The sequence below is a fragment of the Mesoplodon densirostris genome, chromosome 10, assembly GCF_025265405.1.
Source record: "Mesoplodon densirostris isolate mMesDen1 chromosome 10, mMesDen1 primary haplotype, whole genome shotgun sequence".
In the NCBI taxonomy this organism is placed as follows: domain Eukaryota; kingdom Metazoa; phylum Chordata; class Mammalia; order Artiodactyla; family Ziphiidae; genus Mesoplodon; species Mesoplodon densirostris.
Genome location: NC_082670.1, coordinates 36042906 through 36067265, shown reverse-complemented (window position 1 = coordinate 36067265; position 24360 = coordinate 36042906). Strand labels below are relative to the sequence as shown.

At 37.6% G+C, this 24360-nt stretch overlaps 1 protein-coding gene and 1 pseudogene across 1 annotated transcript in view; both read left to right on the top strand.

The window, feature by feature from the left end:
- The window catches only part of DNAH8 (dynein axonemal heavy chain 8), a 337542-nt gene that overhangs the window by 41236 nt on the left and 271946 nt on the right, over nt 1-24360 (top strand). Inside the window, exons 11-18 of the mRNA XM_060111640.1 lie at nt 1772-1873; nt 7229-7375; nt 11359-11556; nt 13442-13518; nt 15061-15160; nt 16792-16911; nt 18314-18449; nt 22036-22223. Coding sequence (XP_059967623.1) covers nt 1772-1873; nt 7229-7375; nt 11359-11556; nt 13442-13518; nt 15061-15160; nt 16792-16911; nt 18314-18449; nt 22036-22223 — 1068 coding nt within the window. The remainder of the gene's footprint in view (nt 1-1771; nt 1874-7228; nt 7376-11358; nt 11557-13441; nt 13519-15060; nt 15161-16791; nt 16912-18313; nt 18450-22035; nt 22224-24360) is intronic.
- Nucleotides 2957-5838, top strand: LOC132497244 (dnaJ homolog subfamily C member 2-like; annotated as a pseudogene).

The following is a 24360-nucleotide window of genomic DNA, read 5'->3' as shown; positions in this document are numbered from 1 at the left end:
TCTGTAGGAGTTGTTCCACGTGTAGATGTATTTCTGATGTATCTGTGGGGAGGAAGGTGATCTCCGCGTCTTACTCTTCTGCCATCTTCCCCCTCTCCCTGCTAGCTTTTTGGATCACCTCTGTTTTGTGATTTCCACATCTTCCTCTGCCTTGGATTTATTACTTCTTTTGCTGAAAAAAAAATTCTTCAGTAGTTCTGTGGTGAACCCCCTGAATTCCTGAATGTCTGAAAATCACTTCATTTTGTCTTACCACTCAAATGTTAGTTTGAGATTCTTAAGTGCAATATAATTTTTTCTTGGAACTGTAAAGATACTGTTGTATACTATCTACAATTGTTGATAAGAAATTTGATGCTAATCTGATTGTTTTTCCTTTGTGGGAAACCTATTTTATTCTCCCAGGAAGCTTTTAGGGTTTTTTTCTTCATTCTTGAACTTCTAAAATTTCAGAGTGATGTAGTTCTTTTTACATTTATCTTATTCTATACTTGCTGGGTTGTTTCATTCCCAAGACTTAATTCTCTCTTCATTCCTGGGAAGTTTTCCTGTTTACCTCTGATTATTTCTTATCCATCTATTCAATTTATTCTCTTCCCTTGAATCTAAAATCCATGTTCCTTAACTTTTTTTTTTTTTTTGGTACATCTTTGTCCTTTGACCTTTCAGCTCACTCATTGACTTTTCATTTATGTCCCAATTGCTGGTCGGTGCATCAAAAAATGTTTCAATTTCCGAGTTCTTTAGTTGTTTTCTTTCATGATGTAAAAATCCTCTCATATCTTTCTTATAAACTTAGTTAATAAAAGATATTTTAAAAGATTTTACATATATCTTTTCTGTATTTTCTCTCTTTGTTGAATTTAATGCTTCTGTTACCATGTTTGTTTTCTTCAATTGCTTGGTGATTCTTGGTTGTCTGCCCATCTTTGTGTTTGAGACTCCCGATTTGCCTCCCTGGTCTGTTTATTTTGTCTGTCTCTTGTGAGTAAGGAGCGTAACTTACTGTTTGGAGGGGAGTGGGAATAACTTTTTCTCTGATATGTCCTCCTGGGGGTGTAGTAGCTACCTGGGCCACACTTCTCGAAGACTGTGGTCCACACTCATACCTTTGTCCTTTCAGCATATGTCGCTGTTGCCTGCTGTACAAGTTGCTCTAAATTTGGTGTTCAGGGTTACAACTGAGGGTTACCTCACATTGTCTCCCATCTTGAAAAATTTCCATAACTGTTCTACCTTCAAGTAACCTTCTCCAGAACAGGGTTCTGGCTTTCTCTAGTCTTTTTTTTTTCCTCTGTAGATTTGGTACTGCATGCTTTCCATATTTTAGGAATTCTCCAAAATTTCTGTGTCAGCCTGCCATCTTGGTTTAACTTCCAGACCATTTAAATGGCTGTCTTGCTTTTTTTTTTCCTTCTTTATTTTGGGGGATGTGAGAGGTGGTTAACTTAATATTTAGTTTGCATGTTGAAGGATGGAGAAGAATCACAGTTGGACTGGATCAAGACCTAATTAGAGGAGAACTAGACAAAGAGAAAATATAGTTGACTTTGAAATTGGCCTCAGTGACGTAGACTTAAATACAGTAGGTAAATGTGACTTTGGGTTTTCTTTGTTTTACCTGGAATGTATATTTCTTTGTTTTTTATATTCTGTAATTAATTCATTCCATAAGGTTTCTATTTATCATATTTTTATGCTTGTGATTTAAAAAACTTAAATTTTATTTCTTTCTCTACCTATAGTTATTTTGGACTTATATTTATTTTAGGTAACAAATCAAATGGTGACAGCATGTAAAGCATATATTACTGATGGGGGAACTAACCATGTATGGGATCAGGAAATACCAGTCATACTAAAGAAAATTCAGGTTTGTATAAGTTTTTTTTATTTTCATAAAGTCAAGCTTTTACCATCTGGCCCAATTTTGCTTACTTTTTTCATTGAAAAAGCATGTTAACTTTGAAAAAACATTGTACAGAGTAGCATGAGCATATAAAAAGAACTTCATTAAAATTATCTACTTCCCTTTATGCTTAGTGCTCCTGTTAGGGCATATTTTAATCCTCATCTTGTCCATGGCTGCCTGTATCAGACACCTCTCATGTGCCATGTCATATGTTCTGGCCCCCATCTTTTACTCCAGTCCATGTTAATTTCATTTTCTTGCCTTTTTGCATTGGTTAGGATTGCCATGCATCCTTAAATAGACCTGGTAACAGTTAGCATCTGATTCTGATCTTCTTTTGGAAGAAAATGCTTCTAACATTTCCCCATTTAGTTTGATGCTTTAATACATCATTGATTAGATTCAAGGAAGTTTTGTTCCTCATTTGAGTACTAGGAGATATTATTAAAAGTTATGAATGGGTTTTGAAAAAATTTTTCAGCACATATTTTTTGAGGAGCTTATAAGATTTTTCTCCTCAATCTATTAATGTTATAGATGACATTTTTAGGTTTTCTAAAATGAAACTATTCTAATATCCCTAGAATAAACTCAACTTAGTCATGGTGTAATTACCTTTTTAAAAACATTCTTAAGTTCACTTTGCTACAATTTTCTTTAGGGTTTTTTGCAACTATATAGTCTGTAATTTTTCCTTTCTCATAGTGTCCTTGTTAGTGTTTCTCGCACTAAGGTCTCAGAATGAGTACGACTGGAGGAGGGGAAGGAAGCACTCCCCTCTTTTCTAGCCTCTAGAAGAGTTTGTAGAAAATCAAAGCGATCTGTTATTTTGAAAGTCTGAAAGAAATGGCCATACCAGCAAGTCTCCATCTCAAAGTGGTTATTGGCTTTCTTCATGTGCTGGTTCCTGGGCTTTGTAGAGCCTAGGTGGGAGGCTGGGACTGTTGAGGTAGAGCAAGAAAGGATGCTCAGTGCCCTCCACCTAGGACGTGAACTGTTGTGCTTGCAGGGTTGGCCCTGAGCACTCTCATAACCACTCTCTGACCTCTGGAACTGGAGGATAAGAAAGAGTTGTTAGAGGAAACAGAAGATGAGGAATTGCAGTTAGGATAGTTTCTCTTCCTGAAAACACTTGATCTCAATGACTGGAAGAACCAGAATCATTATGCAGTTCTTGGATTTGTTCATGTAAAATACAAAGTTATGCAGAGAGAGACCAAAGCAGCACATAAAGCAGTGGTTCTAAACAATACCAAAAGCAGCTGGTGAATCAGTTAAAGAAGGAGATAATGACAACTTCACTTGCATAACTAAAACTTATGAAATATCTGAGTCAGTGAAAAGAGGAGAAATTAACAGTGTAGATCTTTCTTTTGATAACTCAGTTCCTTAGAAAAGTGAAGCAAAGGACAATTTCTTCTAAGTGTTTTCCCAGGTGTTTGAAATGCATTACAGGTGGTAAAAAAGAAAAAGTTCCTAAACTTGGTGATAAGAATTCATCATTTGATGATGCAGAGGCATTTTATTCCTGCTGGCATAATTTTTATTATTGGAGAGAATTTTTCTTATTTAAATGAAGGAAAAAAGCAGAATGTCATGATGAAAGGAGAGAGATTGAAAAGCAGAACAGAGCAACAAGGGCACAAAGAAAAAAGAAGAAATGAACTGAATGTTAGTTGATAATGCATATAACTGTGATGTAAGAATTTTAAAAATTCAAAGAAAAAGAAAAAGCCAAGAAAGAAGCAGAGAAGCAAAAGCAGAAGGAAAATTGAAGAAGAAAGAAGCTAAAGAAAAACAGAGATGAGGTGAATTAGGAGCTGCTTGGATAGCTGAGGAGAAAGAGGAAGTTAGACAAAAGGCATTACTGGCAAAGAAGAGAAAGGATAACCAGGAAAAAAAGCCATTAAGAGGGAAAGGCAATATCAAATCATTATGTTGTACACCTGAAACTAATATAGTGTTATATGTCAATTATATAAAAAAAGAGAAAGGTAGCAAAAACTTCAAAGTTCATGGAAGATCTGGACTTACTTTCCTGATGATGAGATAAAGCCAGTTAAAATTATGGCAGAAGTGGAAAAACTTTGCGATAGGCTCGAACTTGCAAGCTTACTGTACTTAAATGAAACATTCACATCACCTACAAAAGAAATAGGAATTGCTGCTCTGCCAAAACAGAAGAAATTAATGAGCAAATTAGAAAAGAGAAAGAGGAAATTGAGGCTTGTATGTGCCAAGTATCTAAGAATGCAGAGACATCAACTGTTGAAGGTGGAAATGGCAGTAAAAATTTGTCAGAAGAGAATTGATCTGCAATTGCTAATTAAAACTGTGAGCCTCTTTCTTGCTGGGACAAATTCAAGATGGGAAGTTATTGCCAAGTACATGAACACACACTCTACTTCTGGAAGTCAAAAGAACTGCCAAAGATTTTATTGGCAAAGAACCATCTCCCCAAACTTGGCCCTCATCAGAAAGATGACATACTGTGTGGAGTAGAGCCTCAAACTGTCAATATAACACCTCAGAACAATTTGAAAATCCATGTGCAGATTTCACCTCTTGACAACAGAAGCACAGAAGCTTTTGGAATGAGCTTTGAAAATGTATCCAGTAAATATACCTGAAAGATGTAGCATGTATCAGAATTTCATTTCGTTATGGCTGAGTAATATTCCATTGTATGGATATACCACAATTTGTTTATCCATTCATCTTTTGATAGACATTTGGATTGTTACCACCTTCCGACTATTGCGAATAATGCTGCTATGAACATTGCTGTTTAATGATCTCTTTGAGTCTCTTCTTTCAGTTATTTTGGGTATATACCTAGAAGTGAAATTGCTGGATCGTATGGCAGTTCTGTTTTTAACTTTTTGTGGAACCACCAAACTGTTTTCCCTAGCAGCTCTTCCATTTCACATTCTCACCAGCAATGCACAAGAGTTCCAGTTTCTCCACACTGTGCCAATACTTGTTATTTTCTCTTTTTTTGGTAATAGGTATCCTAATGCATATGAAATGGTATCTTATTGTGTTTTGATTTGCATGTCCCTAATGGCTAGTGATGGTTGAGCATCTTTTCATGTGCTTATTGGCCATTTGTATATCTTCTTTGGAGACATGTCTATTCAAATCCTTTACTCATTTTTGAAGTGGGTTCTGTTTTTGTTGAGTTGGAGGAGTTCTTTATATATTCTAGATATTAATCCCTTATATATATGTTTTATAAATACATATTGCTTCATTTAAAAAAAGACTAGTTATTTGACTATTCTTTCTATTTCTTCTTGAGACAGTTTTTGTAAGTTTATATTTTTGAGGAATTTCTTCAATTTTTCTAAAATTTGTAATTTATTGTCATAATGTTGATAATATTCTCTTACTAATCTTTGCCTTGTTATGTAATATGTCCCCTTATTCATTAACAGTATTACTTATCTTCTCTATTTTCTTGATCATTCTTGCTCACTCAATCCTCAAATTCAGAGCAACCCATCCTCCTCCCAGGAGTTTATCACTTCTGTTTTCGTTGTTATTGTTATTTGCTGGATTCCATGTTTCCCTCTATAGTTTCTCCAGGGTTAATTTTGGGAGTGGGAGTGAGAAATCATTCCCCCCAAACTGACCAATTGGCAGAAACCAGGACTCTTGACGTAGAACTTAGCAATTTATTCTCATAATTGTTTTAATATGCTTCAAGTCACTAGCCATTTACTTACTGAATTAGAAATGAAAGCTTGGTTTTCTGCATTCTAGTTTAACCTGCTTTCTACTACATCTGAAATTTTTTTAGGAAACTGTTATTGTATAGTTTTGGCGAATAATTTTCAGATGAGTTGGAGGAAGCAATGAGAAGAATTGTTATTCAGGATGTTACCTGTTCAACAGAAAGGAATTGGTTGGTGAAGAAGAAGTAATAGAAAGTAATTCCTATTAGATGACATATTCCAGTAGGGTAGGGATCTTATCTGTACTCCTAGCATCTCAAGGAGTTCCTAACATATGGTAGGCACCAAGAAACCTTCTTTTTTTAAAATATTTATTTATTTATTTGGCTGCACTGGCATCTTTGTTGGCACATGCGAGATCTTCATTGTGGCATGCTGGATCTTTTTAGTTGCGGCATGCAGGATCTAGTTCCTTGACCAGGGATCAAACCCGGTTCCCCTGCATTGGGAGCCTGGAGTCTTAACCACTGGACCACCAGGGAAGTCCTTAAACTTTTGTTTAATAAGTGAAAAATAATCAGTTACCTCGAAGAGAGTAATGATTTTGTTTTAGAGATTGAGAGGTGGGGAGGTGTATCATAGCTAGAAGTAGGTATGAGACTAGTTATATAAGCTTGAATGTTTATAGGAATCACCTGAGCAACTGGTTGAAAGTATGGATTCCTGAGTCTCACTCACAGAAATTCTGATTTAGTGGCTGAGGTAGGCAGAATAAAGATGTCCACATCCTAATCCCCGGAATTTGTGAATATGTTATATTAAATGTTAAGGGGGAATTAAGGTTACAGGAGGAATTAAGGATGGAGAGATTACCCTGGATTATCTAAGTGGGATCAATGTAAGCACAAAGGTCCTTATAGAGTGAAGAGGGAGATGGAAGAGTCAGAACCAGGGAGCTGGCATTATGTTAAAGATTTGACTGGCCATTGGTGGCTTTGAAAAAGTTTAACGTTATTTTTTTTTTAAGATGGTTTGGTTAGCTGGACATGACAGTGAGTTCCTACTGGAGCCTAGTGACAATGTCCTCTTTTTTTAACCTGGTTGAACTGACCTGGTATAGCTGTAGTCAAATATTAGGATTTCAGCAATGCACCCATCAAAGACTTTATGATCTCCTCGTGGAGAAATGACAGTTGGATGATAAGTTAGTATTGCACAGTCTTAATGTTTTTTATACCAGTATGTGAATAATGCTGATTAAAAGATGCCAACTGACTAGATAGATAATTGAAAATAGACAGAATTGATACATAATTTTTGGCCTCCTGGGAGCTCTGATTAGCCATGAAAACATGACAACAAATAGTGTATGTGGTAACTTTGATAAGGATAAGAGTTAAGGGGAAATAATGAGAATAAAGAAGATGAGACTATATTGTAAAATAGAAAAAAAAAACTGTATTGATTTTCATAGGCCTTTCAATGTGTGGGCAGAGAACTTGAATTTTTAATGTTAACAGCAGCAACCCCTATTGAGGGGTTGATGTGATCAGTTTTGTGTGAGGATAGAATTTTTGAATTTTTCACTCATAAACAAGTGTCTCACTATGTATCATACCCCCTTTTAAATCTCTCATAGGACTGCATTTTTCTATTCAAGGAATATCAGACATCTTTTCACAAAACAAGGAAACAGATTTTAGAATCCTCAGGGGAAAAATCTTTTGAGGTTTCAGAAATGTATATATTTGGAAAATTTGAAGCTTTCTGCAAAAGACTGGAGAAGGTAAGCATCGTGCAGCCACAGTTGCCACTACCAACCATACCTTTCCAGTTATTTCATACTTTATGTAGCATCACTGAGAATTATTTTTCCAGATCTCTTGTCTTACTATTGATCTGACTCATCCACTATTACTCATAGATTACTGCATTTTATTATAACTTATTTTTTCATTCCTAATTACTATCTTCTGCCAGTCGCACAAAAGCTATTGCAGACTTTCACTTCTCTCGAGACTTCAATTCTATCTTTACCTATAGATCTTGAACTTAAAGCCTCTGCTCTTAACCATTGTATCAGGCTGAGAAAAGGTGTGAGGTGACATATCTGCAATATCTGGCAGAACCAGTAGTTGTGTCATATCTGGATGTGTGAGCACCTTCTCTTTCTAGGCCATATATATGGTCAAAACATAGACATTGTATGGGCGATGTCTTTGCTGGGCAGATATGGGTTAGAAACTTCAGCACCTTTGATTCATTCATTGATTAGGACTGGCTGGAGAGGAGTGAGTTTTTCCAGGGGATACAGGGCAGCCCATATCAGAGGCTCCTTCGAGTCAACCTTTGCAAAGCCTTCAAAGATATCATCTAGGTACCACCCTCCCCATGGCCCCACCATTCTGCCAACTCCCTAGGTCCTGATAACAGTTAGGAGTCTGCTCATTTGTTGGAAATTGGTGGGGGGCATTTCACAAGTTGAAGGGCATTTCCTATACATGCCAGGATAGGAAAATATGGATGATGTACAAAACCAAGTTACTGAGTGGGGCTGTTTTTTGTTTGTTTCTTTAGCAGCTTTACTGAGATATAATTCACATACCATATAATGTATTCATTTAAAGTGTACAAATCAATATTTTCCAATATATTCACAGGATTGTGCAACCATACCACCATCTAATTTTAGAACATTTTCATTCCCACTAAAAGAAACCCTGTGCCCATTAGCAGTGGTACCCCATTCTCCCCTCTACCCAGCCCTAAGCACTTGCTAATCTACTTTCTGTTTCTATAGATTTGCCTATTCTCGACATTTCATATAAATGGAATCATATAATATGTGGTCTTTTGTGACTGGCTTCTTTCACTTAGTATAATATTTTCAAGGTTCATCTATGTTGTAGTATTCCTTTTTATTGCTGAATAATATTCATTTGGATATACCATATTTTACTTATCCACTCATTTGTTGGTGGACATTTGGGTTTTTCTACTTTTTGGCTATTATGACTAATGCAGCTATGAATATATATGTATGTGTTGTTGTGTGAACATATGTTGTCATTTCTTTTGAGTATATGCGTAGGAGTGGAACTGCTGGGTCAGATAATAACTCCATGTTTACCTTTATTGAGGAAGTGCCAAACTATTTTTCAAAGTAGTTGCATCATTTTATAGTCTCATAAGCAATGTATGAGGGTTCCAATTTCTCTGCATTCTTGTAACACTTATTATCTGTCTTTTTGTATTTAGCCATCCTAGTGGGTGTGAAGTGACATCTCATTGTAGTTTTGATTTGCATTTCCCTGATGACTAATGGTGTTGAGCATCTTTTTAAATGCTTATTGTCCATTCGTATTTCTTCTTTGGAGAAATTTCTATTTAAATTCTTTGCACATTTTAAATTTAGTTATTTGTGTTTTTGTAGTTCAGTTTGTAAGAGTTCTTTATATATTCTGGGTCTTAAGTCCCTTATCAGATATGATTTTCAAATATTTTCTCTCTTTCTACAGGTTATCTTTTCACTTTCTTGATTGTGTTCTTTGAAGCAAGAAGTTTTGTTTTGTTTTGTTTTAATATTTATTTATTTATTTTGGCTGCACTGAGTCTTAGTTGCGGCCCGTGGGATCTTCGTTGCAGCATGCTGGCTCTTAGTTGCAGCATACGGACTTCTTAGTTGTGGCATACATGCGGGATCTAGTTCCCCGACCAGGGATCGAACCTAGGCCCCCCGCATTGGGAGGGCAGAGTCTTGCCCACTGGACCACCAGGGAATTCCCTGAAGCAGGAAGCTTTACATTTTGATGAAGTCCAATTTATCAAGTATTTCTTTTGTTGCTTGTGCTTTTGGTGCCGCATCTGGGAAGATGTTGCGTGAGGCTGTTTTGTGAACAGTGAGGATTTCTTGGGGACAACTGTCCAATTAGAATGATATTGGCATGGGTCAAATGAATAATAAGCCCCATTGGTCAGGACCTGTTCCACAGAAATGTTTAACATTTCTGAAACCATTAGAATGTAAACCTGGAGGTGAGTCCTGGTTACTGTTAATTTTTCCAGGAGTGGGGGCCCTTGCTAACTTGGGTGCAGTTTTACATTTGGTAGAGTTTCCGGGCTAGACCTTAATTATTAGCCCATGTGCAGTAAAGATCTTTGGTGGCAGGTCTAATGCTGGGCGTAATGAACATCCATCTGTAAAGCAGCAGCCCAAGCATTCCTGATGCTAGAGGGAGTGGGTAATAATGGCCAGCTACATTAGCTACTCCCCCTGCCTTACCTCTGGAGAAGCCTTGCCTGTAGTCTTAAGGATACAACTTCATGCCACAAAGGCTCAGCTGTCAGAGCCAATGCAGCACTCCCTAGGGGTCTTACTTGAAGTGCATCCTGGTTACTAGGTTATTCCATCTCCCCTGTGCTAAGAATTCCTTGCCTGACTGGCATCTCTCCCAGGTGTCATTGGTGGATGTTGGTGTCCAGATTCTTAAAGATGGGGCATAATAGTTACCCTGAAATGTGGCCAGAATTTTCATAATCCTCTAGAGGTGGCTACTGAACTGCCTTGGTGGGCTTCGCCTGCTGAGTGGGACACAGCAGGGACCACTGTTGGACCACCCCTATGAGCTCTTAAATAGTTGAAGAGGAGAGACAGAAGGGCAGGCTAAGCCAGAGCCTGTTAGGGAAAGCTCAGATTCAGATGTCAGGATGACCAAGTACGAAAGTCAAAGGACAGATAAGATTGAGCTTGGGGTTGGAGAACCAAGACCTCAGAGTTGGGCAGAGATGTTGAGGATCTTTAAGGAACAAGTGAGGAGGAAAGTGCTAGTGTGTCAGCTTAGGGTGCCTGAAGTGCATCTTTTTTGGTAGGTGGAGACTTGGTGCATTGAGTGTTAGTCTGCCCTAAAGAACCAGAATTGTGTATAATATCCCTTGTTTCTTCTTCCTGTTCCTGCCATGTAAATTTTGGTGAATATTGGTTTCCCAATATTGATGAATTTGGTTTCCCAGAGCTCTGTCTTTAGTTTTCTTCTCACCCTGAACATCTGTGGGAGAGAAGCGAAGGAGTGGGAAGCTTTGAGCATTGTTTTCCAGAGCAGGAATCAAAATGGAGAATCACTGATGAATATTAAGGAACTGAGTAGCCTGTGGACATGAAAGACTTTTTTTTTTTTTTTTGGTGAAGTAGGTGGTGTTGGTACATTGAGATGGAGCCAGCTGTTTCTGAAATAAAGTTCATTGTGAGGATTTTCCAGGGTTCTTTAGGGGTCACAAGTGACTACAGTCATCTTTCAGGATTGTGGGACCTTTCCTTTACTTGAATGTGGAATTATGCTAGTGTTACATATCAGAACTATGGTGAGGGCCAGAAAAATGGTAACACTTTTGAATCCGGTGATCCAGTGAAACGATTTTCAGAACATTCTCAAGAACAAAATGCTGAAACTATTTAGACATCTGCAAGGGCTTTTACTCACTGTCCCTCACCACCCCACCTCCTCTTGTAAGGCAAGGTGATCAGATTCTGAGAAAGGCTCTAAACTCTGTCTACTTATGGCAGAACATCCTCTGTCTTAAATAGTCTGAGTAGTAATGACTGGAACAGAGATTTGTCTTCTGTTTTATCTCCTCCGGTTGGTTTTACCTTAAATGATTCTAAAGCCTGTTTATTGGCTTGTTTTTTAAAAATCATTGATTCATTAAGAGTTAATTCTAGGGAAGGGTGCTAATTTCTAACTTTTAAGCTAAAGTAACACTTTTCTTTTTAAGATTACAGAAATGATAACTATTGTGCAAACATATTCAGCCTTGAGCAATTCTCCCATAGAGGGAATAGACATTATGGCAATAAAATTCAAAAATATATATCAAGGGGTTCAGAAAAAGCAGTATGATATTTTGGATCCAAGAAGGACAGAATTTGACATGGATTTCTTAGATTTCATGGCAAAAATCAAGGCTTTAGAGGTAAGTAATTATACATACTTTTGATTTAGTAAAGCTGAAATGTAATCAATAGTACTGAAATTCACATATGTACTATTTATTACAAATTACTCTTGCAAATTGATCAAAAATATTTGCCAGCATGAATAATTTTCTAACCAGTCCACAAAATGTTTTCTATCTTTTTTTTAATGAAAAAAGAGCTTATTGAATAAAAGATATCAGTAACTAACCAGAAGCCCAAAGGGCTTATTGTAGCTGGGTTTATTTTTAATGTGCATTAAAAAATATATTCGATTTTTGTTGTGCCAAGGACTAGTGTCACTTTTCCTGTGTAAGAGAGAATTTGTAGGCCTTGTTCTTTGTTCAGTGTGAGAAGATTTGAGAGCAGATTAGGACGATGGAACACTCTTCCCTTGGCACCACGCTTTATGGCCACATTCTCTCTGCAGCTTAGAGGATGACTCTGAAGAGACCCTCCTCCTGTCTGTCGTAGCTGAAGGGACACCAGAGGGATGAGACTGTAACAGGTTTCTTTCTCACCTTTTGGGCTAATATGACTTCAGTTACTCTCTTACTGAAAACTGTTAACCCAGGTGTAGCCCCAGGGAATGATCTCCTCTTTGCTGCAGAATGTCTTGGAGACACAGAGAGGGACAGAATATACCCTGCCCACTTCCTGAGTCTTAAATCCTTGCCAAGAAGGTGAGGAAGATGATATATTTTTTCTCATTTATTTTTTTTTAAAGACTCTCTAAAAACTATATTACGTGTAATTTGTGCAATATAAATTAAAAAGATCCTAAAATTCTAGAAACAACACTTTTTCTTTTTGACACAGATTTCCTTTCAGTTTTTGAAAGTTAGACTCTGATAGGAAGATATATTTTACTTTTTACTTTTAGTGTTTGGTTTTGGGAGTTATATCTTGATAGCAGTGGGAATTTGTGTTTTTTAAAAAACTTATTGCTTAAATTATTTTTATGATTCATTAATAAGATTATATGTTATAAAGCCTGTACTGTGGTCTTAGATACAAGTTTAGCTTTCAGTAAATTTAGAGGCCATATTAAGTTTTTAGTATCTAAAAAGATATGTCAGTGTTTTAACTTTTCTTCCTTTTCCAATGTTTGATTAATGGGTGTAGTATGTATTTGTAGACAGTACCAATATAATCTATAAGTGAAAGTAATTTGCGGAGTGCTTCAGTTCCATCAGTTGGGCACCAGGAGTTTGGAGTTCACTGCTCGGGATGGTGTGAGTCTTGGAAGAACGTTTTCGGCTTCTTATTCCTCCTTAGTGTGGCAGAGGTTTCTGAGAGCAGCAGCGTTAGAAAATGACACCTGTTCACCCTGGGTGTCTATAGTGTCATTACACTGCTCTACCGACATGCTAAGAAATCCTAAATCTCCCCCAAAAATGTACTTTGTAAGGGACTTTCACTCCTTTCATAAATTCTCTAGGTCAACATCCAATACATAATGAGTGGCAAATGCAAACCACATATAAAATTTTAATTTTTTAGTAGCCACGTGCATAAAAGTAAAAAGAAATAGATGATGTTAATTTTAATGATACACTTTATTCAACCCAACATATTCAAAATATTTTCATTTTAACATGTCATTAATAAAAACCATTATGAAATATTCTTTTTTCATACTGCCTTTGAAGTTTTGTGTGTATTTTACATTTATAGCACATCTCACTTAGAAGTAGTGACATTTTAAGTGCTTAGTAGAAACATGTGGCCAGTGGCCACCATACCAGACAGTGCAGTTCTAGATGCTTAGATGGTAGATGTATTTAAGGCTCGTATTTTAATTCTGTAGGAGAATCATTCATTGTTGTTAAACAAAACTAATCTCCTTAACTCAAAAAGTCAAATATTAATATTGCATTTCAGGTACAAATACAGGCATTTATGAACAGTACTTTTGGAAAAATTTTGTCTTCTCAGCAGGCTCTTCAGCTGCTTCAAAGGTATTTATAATGCATTAAGCAGTATAGTTTCTGGGTGGGATAACTTTATATCTGAAAATAACAATTTCAAAAAATTTTTTGAAATCTCTCCTATGTAAACTTTAAAACTTATAAACAGTAATCTTCCAATTATCATTAAATAGACTGGTGAAAATTGAAATATAGTATGATATTTTTCATTTTCATTTTCATTTTTCATTGCATGTTTTTGTAGTGGAAAGTCTTTCAATAAGGAAATGATTTCACATTTTCCCCCAGCTATGTAATATGTTAAGGTTAATTTCATAAGTGTTATTGGAAAGGGAACAAATAATGTTTAATTCTGCATACTGAAAGGACTTCTAACAGTGAAATTATCTAAGAATAGTAGGTCCCCAAACTTTCTGTTTTCCCTCCTGAGTGCTTCTGCAGCTTCCTTTCCTTCTAGTCCTGACAACGGTCCTCCCCTAAATGGCAGGAAAGCCTGGATTAGAAGGATGGGCTGGACCAGAAGCCATTTTCTTGCAGCTCAGGGAGGGCTCACTACCCATGTCAGGGACCATTTTGAAATTCTCCCCTGAGAGCCAGTGGATCTGGGTTTGGGTCTGACTTTGGGTTTGGGTCTGACTTTCCCATCTCTCTAATGCTGGATCATACCTGTGAAACCTTACCTCATGAGACCATCATAAGAGTTGAAACAGACATAAAATGATTTTGATGAGTGACAGTACTGTACACACAGATGGCAGTACCATTTTCTTGGCAATGTCTCTGTCTCTGTCTCTCTCTTTTTACCTATGGTATGCTGGTGTCAACTCATTTTATTATCAGAAAGTTATGGTTCTAGTACTTCCTATGCATAACTTAGTCTCTTAGTGGAAGTGACATTTGGCTGACAAAATCATTATATCATTATGCCTATTTGGGATGACGTGAGCAGTAATATTGGCAGAGGGACAGTCATTGAGCTCCCCTCCATCTTTGCTAAGCCAGCTCCCCACTCATCTTTTTAATCACAGTTCAGATGTCACTTTTTTTTTTTTTTTTTTTTTGTGGTACGCGGGCCTCTCACTGCTGTGGCCTCTCCCGTTGCGGAGCACAGGCTCTGGACGCGCAGGCCCAATGGCCATGGCTCACGGGCCCAGCCACTCCACGGCATGTGGGATCTTCCTGGACTGGGGCACGAACCCGTGTCCCCTGCATCAGCAGGCGGACTCCCAACCACTGCGCCACCAGGGAAGCCCCAGATGTCACTTTTTCAGGGAAGTCTTTCTTGACTTCCCAGACTTGGCTGGGTTCCCCTGTTACATGCATTTCTGGCACGCTTGTAATTTAAATAATTATTTATGTCACTCCTGACCGATCTCTGCCTTTTCCATAAGGTACTTATTGGCTCCAAGAGAGCTGGAACCACACCTGTCTTGTCCATCACTGTAACCTAGGGCAATGCATGAGGCCTGGTGTGAATATTTGTCAAATGAGTGAATGGATTTTTAGGATTGCAACAATTCTTAAGTGTGTTTCTCATTTATTTTTAAATTTTTCACCCTCAATTGCTTTTAGATTCCAAAAACTGAACATTCCCTGTCTTCAATTAGAAATAAACCACACCATTGAGCTTATTCTTCAGTATTATGTGGCTGAACTTGAAGCTACTAAGAAGGCAAGTATCATGTTTATAAATAGAATGGTACTTCAGTACAAAAAGAAAAAATATTCTGGAAGTATTTGCCATCATTATCTTGTGCCAAGCTTATCAGACAAATCCTCTCACTGCCGAGTATCCTTTTTTTGTGTGTGTGTGGTACGTGGGCCTCTCACTGTTGTGGCCTCTCCCGTTGCGGAGCACAGGCTCCGGACACGCAGGCTCAGTGGCCATGGCTCACGGGCCCAGCCGCTCCGCGGCATGTGGGATCTTCCCGGACCGGGGCACGAACCCGTGTCCCCTGCATCGGCAGGCGGACTCTCAACCACTGCGCCACCAGGGAAGCCCTGCTGAGCATCTTTGATGCTCCTCTGTCTATGGGAGAAGGTGCTGACAGTGTGTGTCCCTGGACAGCCAGATCACACCCCTTTGCTCTTAAGAACTGTCTTTTTATGACAACATTCATGTATGCATGGGAAAGCCCGTTTAAGTGAATATTTTTGGGTATCAAAATATGGGCTCTGGAGAATATTATGACAGATATAATGTAGCTGTGTGCTCCTGCTTTATTTTTTTTATTTTTTTTTAAAGATAAGCAGTGATTTATTAGAGCGTCCCTCGTGGCGCAGTGGTTAAGAATCCGCCTGCCAGTGCAGGGTACATGGGTTCGAGCCCTGGTCCTGGAAGATCCCACATGCCACGGACCACGCATGCAACTAAGCCTGTGTGCCACAACTACTGAGCCTGTGCTCTAGAGCCTGTGAGCCACAACTACTGAACCCACGTGCCACAACTACTGAAGCCCGTGTGCCTAGAGCCTGTGCTCCATAGCAAGAGAAGCCACTGCAATGAGAAGCCCGCGCACCACAACGAAGAGTAGCCCCCTCTCACCGCCACTAGAGAAAGCCCGCGCGCAGCAACAAAGACCCAACACAGCCAAAAATAAAATAAATAAATTTATAAAAAATAAAAGAAGTCATTTATTAGAATAGGACGTTTGTGAGGCTTACAAGTGGGCGGGCCAGAGGGTGCCGCGCACAGAGAACTTAGTGGGCAACAGTTTTATGATTAAAGGAAAAGTTGGGAGGGGGAGAAGACCACCTCCTTCCTCATTTTAAAAAAAATTTCACTTAAAAATTTTTTTTATATTGGGGTATAGTTGATTTACAATGTTGTATTAGTTTCAGGTGTATAGCAAAGTGAAACAGTTATACATATACATATATCCACTCCTTTTTTTTTCTTGATTCTCTTCCCATATAGGCCACTACAGAGTACTGAGTAGAGTTCCCTGTGCTATACAGCATGTTCTTATTAGTTATGTATTTTATGTATAGTAGCGTGTATATGTCAACCCCAAGCTCCAGCTTTTGAATACATCCTTAAAATTGGGGATAAAAGGCAGAAAAAAAGTATACATGTAATGGGAAGTAAGGGTTAAGAGAGAATTAAGTGTCGTATATTGTAATCATCAGTTTTTGAGCCTCAGGTTGATATCTCTGGAGTGCATTTACGTATTTATTGACTACCTCTTGTGTATAAAACATGTGAATAATGGTAAAACATCAATACAAATACAGCTGTATATATATTTTTGTCTTTTCCATTGTATTGAATTTCAAACATTAATGCCAGACCTTTAATTACAGCTTTATCATTCTCAAAAAGATGACCCACCTCTTGCTCGCAACATGCCCCCTATAGCAGGAAAGATCCTTTGGGTGAGGCAGCTCTATCGCCGGATAAATGAGCCCATCAACTATTTTTTTGTAAGCCAATAGTTAAATTTACAGTATGTGGATCATGGTAGTTTTTAATACAAGAAATATATTTTAACCTGTAACATTTGTGTCCAGTAAAGTAGCTAGAGCTAATTCTTTTACTGGGCAAAGGAAATTTAGTTTACAAATATGCTTGAGAGAGACTTAGCCAATTCTTTCCTGTTTGGTAGATAATCCCATTTAATTATAGTTAATCTCTAAGGGGATGAATCTTAAAAATTTATGACGCTTAATAAACAGGACACTCTATTGTAAAATAATTGTTTTGAAAATAATAGAACACAGACCTAGTACTGAAACTTACTTCTATGTGTGGACGGATAGGTCACTGATATACATTAGTGAGGGTTAGGATGCACTCAGAGTATATTCCTGTGTATTGGACTGAGACCAAGAGCAAAGTATAACAGAGTACATTCATCCTCTGTGTCCTTAAAACTATTAGATTTCTGAAAAACACCAGGATAGTCTTAAGCCTTGTTGGCATTCTGAAATTGCCAGTTTGTCTTCTCTCTTTTTTTTTTTTTTTTGGTTGTTGTTTTCTGTTTGTTTTGCTTTTTTTGCTTTGTTTTTTAAAAAGACAGAGTAGCAAAGCAGAGTTGGTTTGCCTGGTGTTATGTCTTAGGCCTAAACATGGAACAAAATAGCTACAAAACAACAGTCCTGCAAATAATTTTATTATTTAAGCATTATCAAATATTAAGTTTTTGTTGTTTCCGTTTGGCTGCTATCACTTATTTTATTGTTCTCAATATTAAAAAAAAATTAAAATGGTGACCTTAGACGAGAGGCTAGGATGGGGACTCAATTGTTTATTGACTTTATAGTGACAGAACAGAGATTGTCCTGTTTTTGATAATGTGTGAATCAAAACAAAAAAATGTTCAATTTCTTCATAAAGAAATTTGGTTTCTGTTCTTTGATATGCATTTACTTTTTTTTTTTTTTAATTTGGAGAGGAGGGAGGGAGAGGGAGGGAGGGAGGGAATCTATACTTACTTTTTTTTTTGGTGCTGGAATTTAGGAATTTGCCCTGATATTCACAGTTCAAGGAAGATCAGTTCATTGTATCTTGCCCAGAAAAGTGGGGAGGGAACAGAGGATTGGAGGTGGAGACTTTCAGTGCCTGGGACCGGCTGTAGGCCTAGAGACCTCTCTTTTTAAATCCTTTATTTCCTTTTCCAGTTTCCCCTTTCTACTGATCAGGTTTCCCTACTTCCATCTGTAGCTTGTCTGGCCTTCCTCTCTCTAATTTTTGTCTGAGGTAAAATCTAAATGGGGTAGTATCATTATTTGATGTCATTTAAAATGTAAATAGCTTTACGGTTTGGGTAAGAAAACTATCAGCAGACTTTTAAAAATAAATCTTTGTTTTTCCCTTAAAAAACAGAAAAACTCGGAAATTTTGTCAACTGCAGAAGGCAAAGCTGTCATTCGTCAGTATAATAAAATTTCCTACGTTCTGGTGGAATTTGAGGTGGTCTATCATACAGCCTGGATCAAAGAGATCTCGCAGTTACAGTATGGTGTGTGTAAGACTGCAGTGACACTACAGAGCGAGTGTTAGGAGATTTTGAATGAGTTTGTGGTTCTGGAGAATTTTTACATCTTTTTATATAACTGTATGATGGTTAAATTTAGATTTGGGGAGGATACAATTATTTATTTCTTTACAGTTAATAATAATCTGATTTTATAAGCAGAAATTTTCATGAGCTTAAAGTTGATATACTAAGGTTATGACTTTCTCCTGAAGAACAGTATTTAAAAGTAAATAACAAGACTCCTTATTGATATTTCTCCATATATTTGGGAAGATTTTATATCCAGTTTTATCATGCTATAGATTCAAATCACAGTCCTAATCAGAGGAGAAGGAATTGCAGCTTGCTCATCTTCCTCCCTTTCTCCCTCTCTCCTCCTTTCCTCCCTTCCTTCCTTCCTCCCTTCCTTCCTTTTCTCCCCTCCTCTCTTCTTCCCTCCCTCCCTTTCTTTCTCTTCCTGTAACTGAATTTAACTTCAGTTCTGATCTCCATTAAATTAAGAGTATTAGGGCTGTGTTCAAGTACCTCTGAGGGGTGCCAAGGTGTTGGGAAGAGTTAAGTGTGAGGGGCGGGGGTGGATGGCTTTAAGCCATCATCCATCTCTGCTGGCATCACCTGAGATGTTGTTGTTATTGTGTGGGCTCAGTTGGTCAGTTCAGGTTTCTGCTTTGTCTCATATTTACCTTAATCTCTTATTCGTAACCTTGGTGGAACCCTGACTGTGTCCCCTGGTAGGAAAGTTTCTCCCTCCCACACCAGGATCTCCACTTCAGCAGAGCACAGAATTGCAGGCATAGGAAGCACAAATAAGGAGGTCGGGTCACTGGGAGTGATGGTGAGAGGGGCCACTCATAGTTCTGACTCTTGGTTCCAGACCCATGTACTTCAGCTGTTGGGGACACAGCACTATATACAGGCCATTGATTCACTGCATGATTGCATCCTGGAGGACAGGGCTTCAACTCTGCAGGATGTCTTACCAACTGGCACCTTAGTTAAGCCTTAAATACACCACTTCTATCAGACGAGCTGTTTCGGGGTAATGCACATGGTAGGGCCCTATGGATCCTAATGAAAACCTGCTAATGGAGCAACGGTCTCAAAGGAGCATTAAAAGAAGGTTATAATTCACCTTATAGAAGAGAGCAAAGAGCATTTTTAGCAATTGAAATATGAAGCATGTACTGTTTTGCTTCTACAATACTATGCACTTTTCTAAATTGTTTTTGTCTTGCTGGTTTTTCCTCATATCTGCACACATTCCATGAAAAATTCAACAATCCCCTGATCTATAAGGCCCTTCTTTATTCTTCCTGGCCGATAATAATGTCTTCCTCCTCCAGAGGCCCCCCCACACTTTATCATGACATTTGTTGCTTTATAGATCTGTCTTATCTCCCCTACACATTCCAGGAATACTCTCTCTGTCTGTTTCATCTTTGTGTCCTTTCAATAACAGTCATAGTTAACATTTATATAATATTTATCATATGCCAGGCTGTGTCTAAGCACTTTACATATACAACCTCCTTTGATTCTCATGGCAACCCTCTGAGGAATTATTATTATCCTCATTTTACAAATGAGGAAACTGAGGTACTGAGAAGTTAAGCAACTTGCCCAAGATCACAGAGCTAGGAAGTGGCAGGGCCAGGATTCAAACATGCCTTTCATGTGAACACAGGCTAGTGGAAATGAATTGCTCTGGAAGGCTTCTTGTTGTTAATATTGATGTAACTATACTTAACCATATAGAAACTTGGAATAATAATTGGAGAACTAGTATTGGCCTCCTTTTGATTTGCTGTATAAAGTTTCTTTAATGATGATTCACATAGAATGTTCACTCAGTCCTGGCAGACTTCCTGGCTATCATTTTTTTTTTTTTTGAAGATAATGGGGATAGGAATTTATTAATTAATTTATTTACTTTTGCTGTGTTGGGTCTTCGTTTCTGTGCGAGGGCTTTCTCTAGTTGCGGCGAGCGGGGGCCACTCTTCATCGCAGTGCGCGGGCCTCTCACTATCGTGGCCTCTCTTGTTGTGGAGCACAGGCTCCAGACGCGCAGGCTCAGTAGTTGTGGCTCACGGGCCTAGTTGCTCCGCGGCATGTGGGGTCCTCCCAGACCAGGGCTCGAACCCGTGTCCCCTGCATTAGCAGGCAGATTCTCAACCACTGCGCCACCAGGGAAGCCCTGGCTGTCATTATTATTAGTGGTCTTGCTGACCATTTTGTCCTGTCAAGGAAGCTCAGAACTGTCTTGAGGAACACAAATTTCATTACTGGAATGTCCCAACGTTATTTTGGAATTTACTTGGGAGGATAGATGATTTCTAGCCAAATTTTAAAAAGATTCCAAACGAATTGGGTAAAGTTTTTAGTTGAAATCTTCATGAAACCAGCATCATTAAGAATCATATCAAGACTAATTTTATTTGTTGAGTAAAAGTCAACTAACTTCAAAGGGATATACAGTCTATTTTGCTTTACTAGAAATTTGATGTGGCCATAGTCTGTGAAGTAATGTGAGGCTTGGAAGATACATGTCAAATTCTCATGTTATCAGTGTTTGTTAATATAAAATGCAACTCAGGCTGACACATACTAGTCTATAAGTGTGTTATTATTATGCCTCTAGAAGTAATTCATGTTAGGATAGCAAATGATCTAAGGCTATTCAGCATGAGCCATTTGGGATTATGTATTTCAATTCTCAATAAAAAACATTTCTGAAAGTGCCTATTTATATGAATGATGTTCATGTAGTAACTCAGATGTAGGCTAAAAAATCTCTTCCTCTACATTCTAGGAGTTCACAACTCAATGGTGTTTAATAAATATTTCTTACTGATATTGAGCCTAGTTATCGATTTAAGTCAGATAAACCTCCTTAAAGAAGCCACTTTGGAGTTAGGTGTAGAAAAGGGTTTGAAATCTATGAAGTGTGTCATATTTTGTAGTTGGGCGCATCTTCCAGTTCTCTCTCCCAGAGGTTAAATCACAATCCATAAAAATAAACTGACAGGGCTTCCCTGGTGGCGCAGTGGTTGAGAGTCCGCCTGCCGATGCAGGGGACACGGGTTCGTGCCCCGGTCTGGGAAGATCCCACGTGCCGCGGAGCAGCTGGGCCCGTGAGCCATGGCCGCTGAGCCTGTGCGTCCAGAGCCTGTGCTCCGCGATAGGAGAGGCCACGACAGTGAGAGGCCCAAGTACCGCAAAAAAACAAAAACAAAAAACAAAAAAACTGACATTGTATTACAGCCCTTTTAGACCCACTCAGAAAAGTATCACAGTTCATAGCACAAAGGCTAACCATTCTTGGTCCATTTTTACCTCTCTGGATCTGATTTTATAGTTTGCAGATACTCTGCATTTGTTTATCTAAGTTTTGAGCACTGACTGTGTATCAGATACTGTGCCTTAGCACCTGGGATATCCAAAACTATTCTTCTATTCTTAAGAAGTCAGTAGTTCAATGGTGAAGACAGGCATGTAAACAGGGCTGGAAGCAGAAATCTAGAATAACAGAAATCTAGAATAAGTTATGTCAATAATTGTTTATTTGTAGCTTTGCAAGCCACACTTTTTGTGCGACATCCAGAAACAGGGAAGTTGCTGGTTAATTTTGATCCCCAAATTTTGGAAGTTGTTCGGGAAAGTAAATGCATGATAAAAATGAAGCTGGATGTACCAGAACAGGCAAAGAGATTGCTACAATTGGAAAGTAAATTGAAAGGAGATAAATTGTACTTGCAGGTAAGATGGATTCTATTTTCTAGTTATTTTGAAAGAGGTTTTTTTTTTTTGTATTTTGTATTTTTTTTTAAAGAAAAAGATACCTTTGCAGTTGTGCTAACACAGCATTGGGGAGAAATTTGTTATTATGTTGATTCTTTTAATTTTTTCAGCTTCATTGAGGGTTAATTGACAAATAAAATTGTAAGATAATTAAAGTGTACATTGTGATGATTTGATATACATATATATTGTGAAAGGATTCCTTCCATCTAGTCAGTTAACTAACACATCATCACTATATATATGTTGGTGAGAACATTTAAGTTCTACTCTCTTAGCAGATTCCAATTGTATGATAACAGTGTTATCAACTAGTCACCATGTTATACATTAGATTCTCATATCTTATTTGTCTTATAGCTGAAAGTTTGTACCTTTTTACTAATACCTCCCTATTTCCCCTACCCCTGACAACTACTTTTCTACTCTGTGTTGGATTTTTTAGATTCCACATATAAGTGATATTATACAGTTTGTCTTCCTCTGTCTGACTTATTTCACTTAGCACAATGCCCTCAAGGTCCATCCATGTTGTCACAAATGGCAGGATGTCCTTCTTTCTCATGGTTGAATAATATTCCATTGTGTATATATCACCTCTTTATCCCTTCATCCATTGATGGATGGTTGTTTCCATATTTTGGCTATTGTGAATAATGCTGCAATGAACATTGGAGTGCATATATATTTTCAAATTAGTATTTTTATATTCTTTGGATAAAATTCCAGAGGTGGAATTGCTGGATCATATGGTAGTTCTACTTTAGTTTTTTGAGGAACCTCCATACTGTTTTCCATAATGATTGCACCAGTTTACATTCCCACCAACAGTGCCTGAGGGTTCCTTACTCTCCACATCCTCACCAGCATTTGTTATTTGTTATCTTTTTTTGATAATAGCTATTCTGATAGTTTTGAGGTGGTATCTCACTATGGTTTTGATTTGCATTTCCCTGGTGATTAATGAAGGTGAACAATTTTTAATGTTCCTATTGGCCATTTTTATGTCTTCTTCAGAAAAATATATATTCAGTTCCTTTGCCCATGTTTTAACTGGATTGTTTGCTATTGAGTTTTGTGAGTTCTTTATGTATGTTGGATATTAACCCCTTATCACATATATGATTTGTAAGTATTTTACCATAGGTTGTCTTTTCATTTAGTTGACGAAAACAAAATGAGGAAGTTTTTTAGTTTGATGTAGTCTCACTTATTTATTTTTGCTTTTGCTACTCGTGCTTTTGGTGTTAAATCCAAAAAAATCATGGCCAAGACTGATGTCAAGAAGTTTACCCCCTATGTTTACTTCTAGGAGTTTTATGGTTTCGGGTCTTAAATTTAAGTCTTTAATCCATTTTGAGTTTATTTTTGTGTACAGTATAAGATAGTGGTCCAGTTTTATTCTTTTGCATGTGGCTGTCCAGTTTTCCCAATATCATTTACTGAAGAGATTGTCCTTTCACCACTGAATATTTTTGACTTCTTAGTATACTCTAGGTTGTTTGTAAATGAATTGACCATATATGCCTGGGTTTATTTCTGGGCTCTATTCTGTTCCATTGTCAATTCTTGATAGCATTAAAATACTGACATGCAAACAAAAGGGAAGGAAGTGAAAGGATTATCAGAAATCAGATTTAGACTTCTGGATAACAACAATGATGAATAGTGAGTTTAAAAAATTCTTAATATTATAATTTTATAGATTAAGTGCATTATATTTTATAATATGTTTAATGATACTAGTAAGATATAAATTAATGAAGTAGGATGACTGTAAAATGACATGAGTGGAAAATGATTTTCAACATTGTGGTGTAAAATGGAGCAACAACAAAAAAGATCAGAGTATTAGAATAGAGATTCTCAAAACCATTTTTTAAAAATAGCAAGCTTATTGAGATATAATTCACATACCATACAATTTATCCATTTTAAGTGTACAATTTAATGGTGTTAGTATATTCACACACTTGCACAATCATCATCAATTTTAGAACATTTTCATCATTCCCAAAAGAAGCCCCATATCCGTTAGCAGTCACTCCCCATGTTCCCCCCACTCTTTCTACATCTTCCCCTGGCAACCACTAAT